Source organism: Brachionichthys hirsutus, chromosome 5 (genome assembly GCF_040956055.1).
Source record: "Brachionichthys hirsutus isolate HB-005 chromosome 5, CSIRO-AGI_Bhir_v1, whole genome shotgun sequence".
NCBI lineage: Eukaryota > Metazoa > Chordata > Actinopteri > Lophiiformes > Brachionichthyidae > Brachionichthys > Brachionichthys hirsutus.
The window spans coordinates 5,094,793-5,109,625 of record NC_090901.1 but is presented as its reverse complement, the minus strand read 5'-3'; the positions used below and the strand labels follow the sequence as shown (position 1 = coordinate 5,109,625).

Here is a 14,833-nt window from a genome sequence, read left to right as displayed (position 1 = left end):
AGTCCGTTCCCTGCGTAATAAAAGGATTACAATGGTGACTCATTGTCCCCAAACGTCAGACTCATATTTTTGAAAAGGCCACAGAGACTTGACATCCAAGTCAAACCTGCTAATCCATTTTTTTTTTTATTGTCAAGTTTTACTCAAAGATCTACAAAGCAAACACAGCGCACAGGTCATGTAATCTTTAATGGAGTGTGCACACTGGAAGACAATTCATTATCAGTACACTAACTGTAGGAAGCTAAGAAAAACGTATTGCACTTTCTAGCAAGATATCCTTCATATTTATCTTCAAAAGACCACTTCACTTTAAATCGGCTGTTAATAATAGTAATAATTAAGCTATACAATGAGGTATAGCAAATGGACATTATATGGCTGTGTACTTCATTCATGGAAAGTAATTTATGGCTTTTACTGTACGAGCAGATGTGCAAAAATTAAAGTTGTACATATTACAATCAGTTTGCATTAAAGCTTGTTCACGTGTCTTTGTTCATCTTACTGTAAAAGTTTCACTATATCGAAAGTGCGTGTCATGACTACTGAATTACCAGTATGCATGCATATCTGTGTCCCTAATGCGAGGCTGTTCCTTTGAAAAAACGGTTTGACCCAGGGTTTTCTGTGGCAGGCAGCACAGGAACGCAGCCGGTGGGAGAGGAACGCCTCATCTCGACGTGTGACAAGTGAGCAATATTTTGAAATCAAGACATAAACGCAAGTTCGGAAGAAACTAAATTAATGTTTTCAGTTTCACAATGGAGCTATAGATATTTGATACCAATGTAATACTTGAGGTAAGAGACAGCTAACGTCTCGACCGCGTCCATCCTCCACTGTTCTCGTCTTTTCCTCAGGCTAACGCCTAAAACATGATACGTATTCCATTGTGTTAGCGCGTGTAATCACATGCACTCCACCCGGGAGGTTCAGAGCAAGATGCCGTTCTCCTCACCAGTGCAGGGAATTACTGGAGGTATTACTGCAGTACATCCTGTTTTGACTCCTTTCTCGCTGTGCCGGTTTAATTCTTCATTCTCATTGCATAAAAGTGGCACGTTCCCTTTTTGGTTGACTTCAGTACAAACCTCTGCTACCAAAACCACAGTTTAACCCTCCCCGGGACCGTAAATAATCCCGGTCCTGGGATCGTGCTGCCCTTTAGTTCCTCCAGCCCTGGTCGCTGGCGTAGAAACCTAACTTGGCCACAGTCATCTCTCTGCGGAGACGCATCACCTCCCAGAACATCTGCTCCTCTGGACAAAGAGACAATAACAGAAACATGTCGGTCGCCCGATGGAAGCCTTTCGTAGGAGAAGCAAGTCCGTGTGAATGAGATTTCCATGCTAATAAAGAATACAAACTCTTGTTGTAGTGCTAGCTTACCGTCTTGCCTCACCAGGCCCTGCTGGATGTAGCGGACATAAGTCAAAAAATTGCAAACAGCCGTTACCTGGAAAGATGAAACGCGATCACATGTAACGGGAGCGTGCACTGTCGGAAACGCAAGGCAGATAAAGTTATGGTTACCCGCGCTCGGCTGGAAGGAGAGATGTAGTAGTAGCTTCCCTTGTCGCCAAGTTTGATGCGGTGTCTGCAGAGGCGCGCCATGCCGCTCAAAGCGCACTTTCTGCAAACAGAGAAGCGTCGGCCGTCAGCGACGAGATGCGTTTCAGCACAGCGAACACCGAACGCGCGTTGCATCTGAGGCGCAGAGTGAAAAATGAATCCTGGCGTTGAACAACTGACGACACACAACCATCGCAGGAAGTTAATCAGCGGAGGAGGCAAAGGTTTGCGGCTTCATTTACACACACACACACATGCAGATCATTGCTTGAAGGCATGTTTTCAGACACCTGGACAGGCAGATCTCATTTCATGCTGCATTCATTTGTGTTAGTGGAAATCTGAACACGCGATTGGTTCCTGATAGGACTTACGTCTCTATTGCTGCCCTAAAGCCACTGGAAGAAAAAGATGTTTCAATCAGATGGTGAATAGAAATGATTACCCCCCCCCCCCCCCCCCGGGATGCGTAAAACCTCCAGGGATGATCGTAAACAAACTGAAATTGGGTAAGAGTGGATTTTCATTGACTTGAGCATTGTTTAGCCGTGAATGGTGGAAGCGAGAACAGAATGAGAGTTCCCATGTGATGGCGATAACTCACTTGGGGCTGCCGCGTTCCACGGCTGTGGCTTTAACCATCGGTAGCGCCGACATGGCCACAGGCTCGATGGTCAGAGAGTTGTTTTCCACTGCGCTCTGTACCAGCTGGGACAGCTGTGGAGGACAGTAACCAATGGCGTTAATCTCGGAGAGGGAAATAAAGCACATGCAGTGGGAGTGGCGAGAGGCTGACCTCAGATCTGGTGAAGGAGAGGCAGGGTCCGACGTCCTCTCTGTAGATCCGACTCAGGAAGGCAGAGGAGCGCTCCAGACAAGGATTCTCCTTCCACATTAAGAATTCTGCGTACAGAACAGAGTCCATCTGCAAGCACAGGACCGTCCTTAATAAGGAGTCCGTTTAACGCGTCAACAGCCGCAGCGCTTCAGAAGCCTTCTAGTGTGAGACGGAATGACTTTAACGACTTTAAGCAGTTGGAACTCCCCACACAAATTACCATTCAATATTTGGCATCAATAGACTGGTTAAGAACCGACTTGTGTTGGGAAAGAAGGTGAGCAGGAGTAAAGCAGAGAACGTCTGTGTAAATGAGAAGGTACCAGGGGGGACAGTGACGTTGCAAGGAATAGACGTAGGTAAAAGGTCTACAAGACATGATGGACGACTTAGAGACAGTGGCTCTGAGGAACAGACAGGAGGCGGAGCTAGAAGTGGAGGAGATGAAGATGCTGAGGTTCTCCTTGGGAGTGACCAGGTTGGACAGGATTAGAAATTAGACAAGAGGGACAGAGAAGGTTAGACGTTTTGGAGACAAACTCAGAGAGACCAGACTTTGATGGTTTGGACATGTCCAGAGGAGAGACGGGGACTATATCGGTAGAAGGATGCTGAGGATGGAGCTACCAGGGAACAGGGCTAGAGGACGACCCGGGAGAAGACGCATGGACGTAGTGAGGGAGGACAGGAGAGTGGCTGGTGTTGGGGAGGACGATGCAAAGGACAGCGTGAAGTGGAGAACAAGCCGAAAGTACAGTAGTAGTAGTCTCGGGTAACCACGGATATCTTCTCCATATTTCCTAGAAAGTGTTTCAGGTTGCACCAAAACAGTCGAGACCCACATTGCTGTCCTTACGGTCACACCGGGGGGGGGGGGGGGATATGCGCATCTCATCGCATATGACAACACCCGGCAGCAGTTAAATCTCCTAGTCAAAGGCATGCAGTTACCTGTCTGCCATCGGTCCCTCGGCCCTCCTGACAGTAAAGGTCAAAGGTCACTGACAGAACGACCAGGGACCGAGAAGAGTATCAGAGAGAGGAGAGCAGGAACGGCAGGCTGAGAGAGGGAGAGACACCAGAGACTGAGAGGAAGAATAACAAATGAGGAGCTTTTAGTACCGAGAGAAGAAAAGGAGAGAGGGCACAGCTCAAAGATAGAGAGACTATCGGCGAGACACACGAACGAGGGGTCGGGCCAAACGTCACATAATCAAGTTGGAAGGAGGAGAGACTAACTTTATTCGGGTTACCTCTCTGTCCTCTTTGGCCGCGTGCTGAACGGAGACTGAGGATGACGCCGGCTTGCCGAGTGAGGACGAAGGTGCACCGCTTGTGCTCCTGTTGCGGTTGTGTCCCCCGGCATGTTTGCCTGCTGCCCTGGTTCCCGAGGACTGCAGCTGTGGGTGTAGCTGCCGATTCGGGGAGGAAGGCGTCGACGTCAACACGAGAGCCTTGAGCGCCGTCACCTCTGCTTGCAAGACGTCGATCTAGGAGTCGGACGGGGAACGAGTTCAGGAGGCAGAAACTGTATTTCTGCCCTTTCTGTTGATCCAGTGGATCACACAGACCCAGACTAAAAGCGTCACACACCTTTCCTTGCGCCTCCTTCAGCTGTTTCTCTGCCACTGCTTGTTTGACGTTGGCGTCGTGCACCATCTTGTGAGCTTCCTGTTGTGACACAGATCGAATCATGAGCACGAAGGACTCTTGTTACTGTAGTTCTAAAAAAAGAGGATCGTGTTCCTAATTATTCATTGACGTGAATGACTAACCTGGTATGAATTGTAACTTTACAAAGCTGTTATAATAAGTGTGTTTTGAGTTTCACATAGATCCATTTGTTTTCTGAGGGGCTTCTTTCAGGGCTGTCGACTCTTCTCCGCTCAAACTTCTCTTTAAGAACATCCCCAGAGAAGATGCCGCTTACCTCAAATAAACAGGCAGTCAGCTCCTCCAGCTCCTGTTCCAGCTGGTTCCGGACCTGCGATAGGCGCTCACACTCCTTGTCCTTGAGTTTCAGTTCCTGAGATTTACCAGAAATGTCAAAACCGCATTTAAGAAGGAAGGACATTTTGCATTGTCAACATTTTTCAGGTCACACAAAGCTCTGTGTGCGATTGTATGTCAGCATTAAGTAGGTTACAACACCTTCTTTGCAGCATCCAGCTGGTCCCTAAGGATCTCGGAGCCCTTTTCTCGGATTTCTTTCTCTTTAATCTCCAGCGAGGAGCTCCGAAGCCGAGAAAGGCTCCCATGGTCTCGGCCTGAGGTGGGCCCAGCCTGGCCTCCTACCTCCCCCCTGAACTCCGGCTCTGGATCCAGATCTACCAACCTTAACAAAGGAGCAAATATAATTAGTACCGTTATTGCTGTGCTGTGGTGTTATGTTATTAACGGGATTATTAATGAGCAACGAAAACAACTGATGGCAGTAGCCCATATTTTCATGTAGAACTGGGCGATGTATACAAAATCATCATTTAAATCAAATATTCAGTTCCAACATATTCAGTGCTGCTTTATGGGGTTTTACAGGGCATCACTATAGCTATAACTATCAACATTAAGATTATATTTCTAAGTTTTTCGATATTTTGAATATACAGTACTGTAGTTCACGTCATCAGTCAATAACAACAATATATCTGCATTACGCTAATTTAATTAGCCCAGCTATGTTAATGAAATGTGCACTGCTACACATTTATATGTGTGTCATGAGGACCTTTTGACATAAGAGTAAAAATATAAGTATCCTATTTCTGACTTTCGTCAACAAATGAATTTTCACCAGGCGCGACGCGGACAGCCCAGCAGCGACACACCTGGACTGCCTGGGGTCCGATTACAACAAACTTTATTAACAAAGAATGCCATACAGGAGCTGAGCAAATGCAACAGATGAGCTTCAGTCAAATGAAAAATAACAACAACACGACACACAATAGAATAACAGACAAAAATAACATCAACATATATATTCTCTTTAGCGACAAATGAAACGAGAGCTGCGCCTCTCAAGATATTTGGTCAACACAATAAATGCAAAGTACGTAAATCGCTCGCGGTTTATTCTCTGATACCGCATCATCATTGTTGTGTTTTTTTCCACTGGGTTGTAAAGTACTATCGTTAACTATTTTTAGAAAACTGGTTGTTGTTCATTTACAGTTGTTTTTTTTAAGCGTATAACTTATAATAGGAATAACTCTCCAACCAGTATCCGCCCTTACCCCGTCGGAGTCCCGCCCGGTCCGACTGTCTGTCCGCGTCTCCCCTCCGGTCTCCACCAGCTGTTAATTAAAGAAGTACCTTTACCGCACTAACCGGGGTTAACTAATCACAGCCGGCTTCTGTCCGCGGTCGGCGGAGGAATGCGGACGCTGACGTAGACAAACGACAACAGCGAGTCCCAAAATAAAAACCCAAAAGTTGCAACGCCGACTCGGTTTAAGAGTGTCCGGCGTTCAGATCACGTCGTGCAGGTTTCCTCACTGTTCTTAGAACCAGATGATGAAGAAGAAGAAGGGTTTATCTTCTTCTCACTGGTCACATGACACCCCACTCCCTTCCCAGTATCCTCCACCCACTCCCAGTACCTCGTCGCCCTGACTGCACCCAATCAGACCAGAACCACTACAGAACCTCACCACTCCAGTAGCACACCTTTTTACTGCAGTATAAAAAGTCTTTGAAAGTCTTACTCTAGTAAAAGTCATCATTCTTTAACGGCCCAGTTCAGAATCACATAATATTCTCTGCAAAACGGATTTATCTAAGCAGGAATTTAATGTAGTGCCGGAATTGATCTCGAGCCAGAATGGATCCCATAAAATTTTCATGGGAATTGATAGTTTCCTTTTCTTTATTTCTTTATTTTCTCAGGACATGAATCGTGATTTAAAAGGACAGACAGGCCGACCTCTATTAAGGAGGTAATATTGATGAGTTTGCTTTCATGTAAATACTGCAGCTGTGCTATGGGGATCGCTTTATTTACTTTATTACAAATTATAATATAATAGCTGATTGATATTTTTGCATGAATAATTTAAATATTCATATTGGCTACATGTACTAACAAAAGTAAAATATTGTAGCTGAGTAAACTTATACTAACAGGTTTATCTTTTATAACCAGATAATCTCATATGGTTAGCCGGTAAAGTGTAACAGTTTTCTACATTATTCCAAGAGTTCTTCAATAAACTTCAACTTCAAATACTAAAACCAACAGTATCCTTAAACACGATGAACCCCCCTTTTAGACCCATTTCCTATTCACGTTAGTGTAATGTTTATGAATATAACATGTAAGCCTAATACTGAGATAATAAAACCTTTTAAGAGGACAGGGGTTAAGATTCCGTGTGTGACATGTGAGTCAGAATCTCCTTTTTATATCTTCAAGTATAATTTCTCTATCGGTTTAAATCATGCTCAGAGACGCAGCTGTCTCTATCGCCCCCGTGGTAACCCATCTGATAAATTTATCCATCAATCAGTGCCACGTCCCACAGGAATTCAAGACGGCACGGGTTATCCCTCTGTATAAAAAAGGAAACAAATTAGAACCTGGCAACTACCGCCCTGTTTCCATCCTTTGTTCCATCTCAAAGGTTATGGAGAGAATAATCCAGGAGCAAATCAACCGCTACCTCGCCGAGCATAGCCTGCTCTTTGAATTCCAATCAGGCTTCAGAACATCCCACTCCACTGACACGTGCCTCATATATCTGACCGACTACATTAAGCGTGAAGTAGACTCGGGCAAGTATTGCGGCATGGTTATGCTGGACCTCCAGAAGGCCTTTGACACGGTCAACCATTCAATCCTATTGAATAAACTAGGGGCGATTGGTTTTGATAGCACATCAACAAACTGGATGAAATCGTACCTTGAGGGACGAGAACAAATGGTTGACATAAACGGAACCTTGTCCTCGTCCCTCCCGGTAAGCTGCGGGGTTCCTCAAGGCAGCATTCTAGGACCGTTACTGTTCCTCCTATACATTAACGACATGAATGCTGCCTGTAACTGCAAATTGTTCCTGTTTGCTGATGACTCAGCACTCCTGATTTCGGGAGAGGACAAAGTGCAGGTTGAGGAGGCTCTCAGCTCTGAGCTCACCAGAATCCGTACTTGGCTTACTGATAACAAACTGTCACTACATCTTGGTAAAACCGAATCGATTCTTTTTGGGTCTAAACACTCTCTGCGTGAGATAAATGTTAATGATTTCAAGGTCACAGTCGATAATACAGTCATCTCCAGCAAAGAAGAGATTACCTATTTGGGCTGTGTTCTTGACAAATACCTGTCTGGCGATAGTATGGCAACTAAGGTGATCAAAAAAGTCAATCAGAGAACAAGATTTTTGGGCAGAATGTCTGCTTTTGTCAACAAAAGTGCTCTCCGGACGCTTGCTGCAGCCCTCGTTCAGCCCCTCTTTGACTATGCTAGCACCTCCTGGTATTCAAACATCAAAATGTCCCTGAAAACCAGGCTCCAAACCTCCCAAAACAAACTGATTCGGCTACTCCTCAATCTGGGGCCCATGACCCACCTTCTTCCTGGACATTTTGCTAGCCTAAAATGGCTCAGGGTAGAAGACAGGGTTAAACAACTCAAAATGGGATTGGCATTTAAAATAGTCAATGCAGCTCTGCCCTCAGTCCCCTCAATCCCTGCATACCTGACGGAACACCTCCACAGATTTAGTGACACCCACAGCCACAACACTAGAGGGAGCTCAAACAACAACCTGATTACCCCCTCCTATAGGACTAACATGGGTAAATCATCTTTTTACAATACGGCCACCCAAGGGTGGAACGGTTTGACTCCCGCCCTCAAAACATGCACCTCTTTGGCCTCCTTCAAAAAGGCCCTAAAAATACACCTTTTAGGGGGACAGAAACGGAGATAGTCATCACGACTCTCTCCGGGTCAAACCCCCCCTCCTTTTTTTTTGTCCACCTATGTTGCACGTATTAATTGCTTTAGTAATTTATTGTAATTTATGTAAGTTATTTATTGTCATTTCGCATCAGTGGTGTAATTTATTTTAGATTAATTGTTAGTTTGCACTGGCGGTGTAATAACATTTTATTTTTGTCTTTCTAATGTTACGTTGCATCAATTGCGTAATTTAATATTGGATTTATTTTTATTTGTATTGTTTTTTGTGGATGATTTATGTACGAAGGACTTTCAACGGAAACAAGCCCGCAAGGGCTTTTTTGAAATGCTCCTCTTAGACAGGATGTTTGACGTTATTTGTACTGTAATACATGCTACTGTGTGACTGTACTTGTACTCTAACATTCTATCTAATAAATATATTCATCATCATCATGCTCAACTCATTATTTAAGAATCAGGGCCTTGGGGCTCATCTCCCCCAGTCCCTCTCTCTTCTCTCATTTCCTGTTAGCTCTCTTTGTACTCTATTAAAGATTAACATTAATCTCACTGCAGTAGGCCCACAGGCTGAAAACCACCGCTGTGGTTGCTGATGCCTGTCTGTAACACTACCTGTGGAGTTTTTGGCCATCATGTTGGCTCCACGCAGGTGAAATCCGACTCCTATTTCTTGCTAACAACTGCTTCGGATTTGGACTCTTACCGGCCAACAACACAAACTTCCTCCTCCGCTTTCCTCCTGGACTGTCCAAGTCCCAGGACATCCGGCGTGCCAAAAAATACAGCCGAGGAGTATACCGCTATTCCTGATGGGCCTGGTTTGAGGACTTCGTATCCTGGGCAGACTGTTGCTGGTGGAGAAGAGGAAATCCGGACTCTGTGGATTCCCTCAAAAGCGTCCATTTGTCACTGATCCAGTGGAAACAGCTCGATGGTTTGAGGATTCCAGCCGTTTATGGGTGTTAAACACCTTAAACGTAGGGAAGAAAGCTTTTAGGTGTTCCAGCAGTCAGAGAGGACGAGCTGTGACCTCTACTTTGTTTAAACTATAACTCACCTTGCTTCTTCCTGCTCTGATTATTGCAGAGCTAGAGGAAGTCCTGCTGCGTTCTCTGCAGGTAGGCACATTGTAGGAATTCCTTTCTCTGAGCTCTCTAGTATCATGACTGTATAATAAATCTGGTAGGGCTTACACTCATCCGGGATGACGCACAAAGGTACTCCCCAAAGCGTTCAAAGTGTTCCTGGTCGCCACCATAGACTCGGAGAAATCTTGCTTTGAGAATCTGAGGACTGAGAGTTCGGCAGGCTGCCGTCAGCCTCGCTTTTGCTCTCCTGGTTAGACAGGAAGGGTTAATCCCTCACCTCCGGGGGCCAGGCAGAGCCCGGCTGTGTGCATTTCTCCCAGCAGAGGGTGGTGACACAGTTTTCACCTGACGAACAGTTTTCCAAACACTGACTTGATGCTGAAGAGAACAATCAGTTGACAACAAGATTTGAGAACGTGCAAAAAAAACAAAAACAAAAACAAGTGCCCGGCCTCAGCGGTTAGGAACGTTGCTGATGCTGGCCACATTCCCAAAACCTAAACTCAATATCTTCAACCAGTACCCACCGGTGGCTGCTTCAGATTAACAGGTTTCCGGCTTCACAATGCAGCTTTGTTGCTGAAGCAGATTAACACATCAAGTGACCGGAGGTGTGGGAGCTCTCTTTCCTACCTCTGCAGCAGACGCCACAGAGCTGCCTCCACACACCTCCACCCACGGCGAGGAAGACGGACAGACATTTACAACATGGCGGTGAGTGAGCAGCCTCAGCTTTACAGCCTGTTTGAGTCTGTCTGTATTAGTGCCTCCGCCAAGGAGGTTCTGGTTCTGCTGTCCTTTACCAAAACGCTGTGGAATTAGAAGTGTGACTCCAAAAGCTACGGATCTAGATCCAGAAGAAACCGGCATTACTGAAAGTGTTGCTTTTAGTGAATAACTCCTAAACTAATGATGATATAAATGTGAAGCCAATCGATAAAGGTTTGTTTTCATGGTTAAGGAATTTAAAAATAGAGATAAAATAAATGTAGGACAATCATTTTCAGTGTAAATCACAATATAGGGGGGGGGGCCGAGGAGCTTGGCGGAGGTCTGCGCTCGTTCTAGTTGATCGTGTGCTGTATCTCTGCTCAGATGCAGTGGCGTGCACAAAATAAGGATGATTATGATTTTTTTTTTTTGGGGGGGGGGGGATCATCTTGAGGGACTTTGCATCTTTATACTTATCCAAGCAGAGAGAACATGTTTCCCACAACTACCTGTGCTGTTTCATCATTTCAGATGTGATCCACCCGGCCTCATGAGATCCAGGCGAGGCGCTGACGCTGAGAATCAGATGCCAGAGGAGGCCACTGGTTTCCTTCGTGCCACTCCCCAGCCACGATGACAGTCACGTACTCTCGGAGGGTTGCCGACGCAGGCCTGGGGACCTTCTTTGGCCTGCTCCTGCGATGGAGGGGAGGCATCTATAAGCTGCTCTACAGAGAGCTCCTCCTCTTCACGCTGCTCTACTACTCCTTCTGCGTCGTCTATCGGTACTCTTTAGGAAATCACAGTGACTCCACCAAGTAATCCTCCCCGTCCTGAATGAATGGAGCTGTTTTGGAATCTTTCTAATGTTGGTGATCTCTACCTGTTTGACGCCGTTTTAATGTTTGTGTTAATCATAGCTGTTGTCTTCATTGTCTTAGCAACCGCCACTGACTATAGAAATAAACTGATGATTAAAGTTGAAGTTATGTCAAAGATTAATTGTTGTGTTTGAGCACATTTCTTATATTGACTTTCTCCCAAAAAAAATGTTGTGCCTTGTTGCCATGGTAATTATCAATCTTGCTTTTTCTCATTGTCAAGATTCTTTTTTCGTGTTCTAATAAGTTGTTTTTCACATTTAAATGAATGTTCTCATCACCACAACAAAGCAAATTCTGATGAGCCAGACTGAATCTTTTTCTTAGTTTCCCGTCAACAAGCCACAAGGAGAAGTATCATGTGTACAAAAAGTTTGTCTGTTGCTAAAGTAAAAAAACAACAACAAAACATTGTTTTAGAGGAAAACAAATTATTGTTTGGGGGGACTTCTACATTATATTCTCATAATATCTTGTTACAGCAGGACCATTATGTTGCTGCATCTTCTAAATACTTTCATTTTCTATGTCCTATTTCCACCATCAGGTTCGTGTTGGATGACGACCAGAGGCGGGTGTTCGAGAAGCTGTCGATATACTGCGACCGCTATGCAGAGCTCATCCCCGTGTCGTTTGTGCTGGGTGAGCTGAGGCTGCTCATCGTCCACACGCTCGCAATAAACGCCGGACGAGTCCACGCTCCTGCAATGAATGCTTGACTTCTTGCCAGGTTTCTATGTGACCTTGGTTGTGTCCCGTTGGTGGGGCCAATTTGAGAACGTCCCCTGGCCGGACCGCTTGGCAGCATTAGTGGGCGGTCATGTTCGTGGAGCTGACGAGGCCTCCAGACTGACACGGCGGACCCTGATGCGATACGCCAACCTCTCTGGCGTGCTCATCTACCGCTCCGTCAGCACTGCCGTCTACAAGAGGTTCCCCACCATGGAGCATCTGGTGCAAGCAGGTAGGACTCCTGCTGATGCATCTAAAAACGACCGGCTGCGTCCTAAAGAAGCTGTGCTGGTTTAGGATCAGCGCAACGCAACAAACCGCCGTCTGCGTGTTTCTCAGGTTTGATGACGTCCGAGGAGCTGAGGCACCTCGAGGACTTGCCCTCCCCTCACAACAAGTTCTGGGTTCCATGCATGTGGTTCGTGAGCCTGGCTCTGAGGGCTCGTGCTGAGGGGCGCATCAACAACGACGTGGCACTAACTGCAATCCTCACAGTAGGCCTGCGTGTGTCATCTCTCTGCAGGCCAGACGAGCATGAAGACCTTCATTCGACCTCCGCCAAGGAGCTTCTTTTGTTTGTTATCCGTCTGTCTGACAATTAGCAACGTAACTCAAAAAGTTACAGACGGATCAAAGGGAGGACATTTTCAGGAAATGTTTGGAATGTTACCTGGAACAGATGCTTATATTTTTGGTGATGATCCAGAAGAGATCCTGGATTGTGGATCAGTTTGAATGTTGTGTTACGGTTGCAGTAAATGGAGCTAGTTCAAAACTTGGTCCTTAAAATCTCTGTGTTTTTTGACTTTAAGTCCGTGTTGCCTGTCCAACTGTTTTCTCTCTCCAGGAATTGAATAGCTTACGAGCAAAGTGCATGAAGCTGTATGGTTACGACTGGATCAGCCTGCCCCTCGTCTACACGCAGGTTTGGCTCATTTACTGTGCTGGAACTGTAGAAGTCTTATCTGCAGAGAAAAGTTTGCAATAAATAGGGTGCTGGTAGTTTGTAGTTCAATCCCACGTCTCAGAGGAGACACTTGCTGTCCTTCAACCAGGTGGTGACGGTGGCGGTCTACAGCTTCTTCCTGGCGTGTCTGATTGGCCGTCAGTTCTTGGATCCAGCTCAGGGGTACCCCGGTCACGACGTGGACTTCTACCTGCCTGTTTTCACCCTGCTGCAGTTTTTCTTCTACGTGGGTTGGCTGAAGGTGCTGGACAGCAGACGCATGTTCTGACGCTGTGTGGTTCTACTTTGGCTCTGTCCCTCTCTGAGCTGCGTGGGGTCTTTTTTTCTCCCCCCCCCCCCCCCCCCCCCCCGTTTGTGGTCTCAGGTGGCCGAACAACTCATAAATCCTTTCGGGGAAGACGACGACGACTTTGAAACCAACTGGCTCGTCGATCGCAATTTGCAGGTTTGGACTCGAGCTGAAATGCGAGTTGCCTTTTTCCCCACCAACCCCAGAGGCCGTGTGGTTCCACTTGCATCTTCTGTCCCAGGTGTCCTTGCTGTCTGTGGACGAGATGTACGACAGCCTTCCACTGGTTGAGAGGGATATGTACTGGAATGAGTCTGAACCTCAGCCTCCCTACACCGCTGCCAGTGCCGACCACCGCAAGCCCTCCTTCATGGGCTCAGCCCTCGATATCAGGTTCGGCATGCCTTTTATTTTGTGTTGCACAATTCCTAGTTGTCTCACGGCCACCATCTGTTATTCTCACCCAGCATTCCTAAGGAGGAGATGGAGTTTCAGTCCAATTTAGAGCAAATCAAGGAGCACGAGGAAGCCAACTACTCCACCCCGCTGATGGGAGGGCTGGGTCGCCTTCTCGGCGTCCAGTCCCCTAACTTTCCTCGGTCTTCCCGGGTCTCTCTGCTGCGCCGCCGCCCCGGAGCACCGCTAAGCCGTTTCCCTCTGTACCTGCACCCAGAGGCGCCATCAACTCCAAGTCAAGCCCACCAAGAGCGAGATGCAGACTACGCCTTCTCCACCATGCCCCCGTACGAGAGGTCGGGTTTCTACAGTTGTCCGCAAACACCAATCCACTGTGTGCCCCCTACTGTGCCCCGTCCTCGGCCGTCCCGCCGACCTCAGAATGAGTGGAATCGCAGCTGCAGCTCCCTCGCTCCACCAGTGGCGGGCTCGCAGTTACTTCCCCCTGATACCCCCAACCAATTCCCCCCGCCGCCATCCTCGGCATTCCCCTGGCTGAGCGAGGAAGGAGAGGTTCCGAGTCGCCCTACTTTCTCTTTTCCAGACCCTCCGCCTGAACTGTGCCCAATATCTAAACTCAGACCTGGACTCGGGCTACTGTCCCGCCGCCCTCCACCTGCCAGTCTTGCTCTGGACCCCCTCTCCTCAGCTGAGACCCAGCCTGGACCCCCGAGCGCTCGCACCGGAGGTAATGGAGGAGAAAGGGTGTTCTCCTTTACCCCAGGAAATCCCAGTAATCCCACCAGCAGCTCTACCAGCATTAACGGAACAAGCACCAACAGCTCCGGCACAACAGGAAGTCTCTGCACCGGTACCGGTCCCAGTAGTAACCATGCAACCTACAGCGCCAACGTGAGAGCGAGCAACAGCGGGTTGAGCAATAATACGAACACAATTTCAACATCAACCTTATCACAGCAAGAAGCCAATGATTCAGGAATCTCATTGGCCGAGGGCGACCTACTGGGTGTTCTGGTGGACAGTGGGGCCAACAAGGTGGTGGGAGGGCGGGAACAGCCATGAGACAAGGAGGTGTGAAGATCATTTTAGAATTGAAAGTATTTCACACTCATATGAGTTGATCTCTCGATCCTGGTAAGATCTCAGACCTGCTGGCAAACACAAAAATGTGTTGTGTGATGTTGGAAACATCTTTGTTCTTTATCACAGGGTAGTCTAAAAGACCATGAAATGCTCTTTTGCACTTCCTATTGGAATAATAAAGTTCAAACGCAATCCGTCACTCTGTGAAGCGTGCAAACACAAGTTTATGTTCAGACGCCCGGCAGTGAGGTCGGTGCTGGCTCACACCCTGACAGGCACCGGGGGGGGGGGCAAAGCCTTCTTGACACCGCTTGCAGCTTTAA

The 14,833-nt window shown here is 47.1% G+C and overlaps 2 protein-coding genes across 2 annotated transcripts; one reads left to right on the top strand and one right to left on the bottom strand.

The window, feature by feature from the left end:
- Positions 1–184: 184 nt before the first annotated feature.
- Positions 185–9,245, bottom strand: rab3il1 (RAB3A interacting protein (rabin3)-like 1). The gene is given in 13 exon segments (XM_068739392.1): positions 185–1,262; positions 1,393–1,459; positions 1,537–1,636; positions 1,950–1,973; positions 2,180–2,292; positions 2,372–2,500; positions 3,365–3,412; positions 3,414–3,473; positions 3,667–3,903; positions 4,007–4,084; positions 4,344–4,439; positions 4,565–4,748; positions 9,046–9,245. Coding segments are annotated over 13 exon segments (1,431 nt in total). The 3' UTR covers positions 185–1,167.
- A 1,529-nt stretch (positions 9,246–10,774) lies between these two features.
- Positions 10,775–14,489, top strand: best1 (bestrophin 1). Its single transcript, XM_068739937.1, has 9 exons — positions 10,775–10,926; positions 11,570–11,664; positions 11,753–11,986; positions 12,094–12,248; positions 12,602–12,679; positions 12,810–12,962; positions 13,086–13,166; positions 13,252–13,403; positions 13,478–14,489. The coding sequence occupies exons 1-9, from the start codon at positions 10,775–10,777 to the stop codon at positions 14,487–14,489; spliced, it is 2,112 nt and encodes a 703-aa protein (XP_068596038.1).
- Positions 14,490–14,833: the final 344 nt, after the last annotated feature.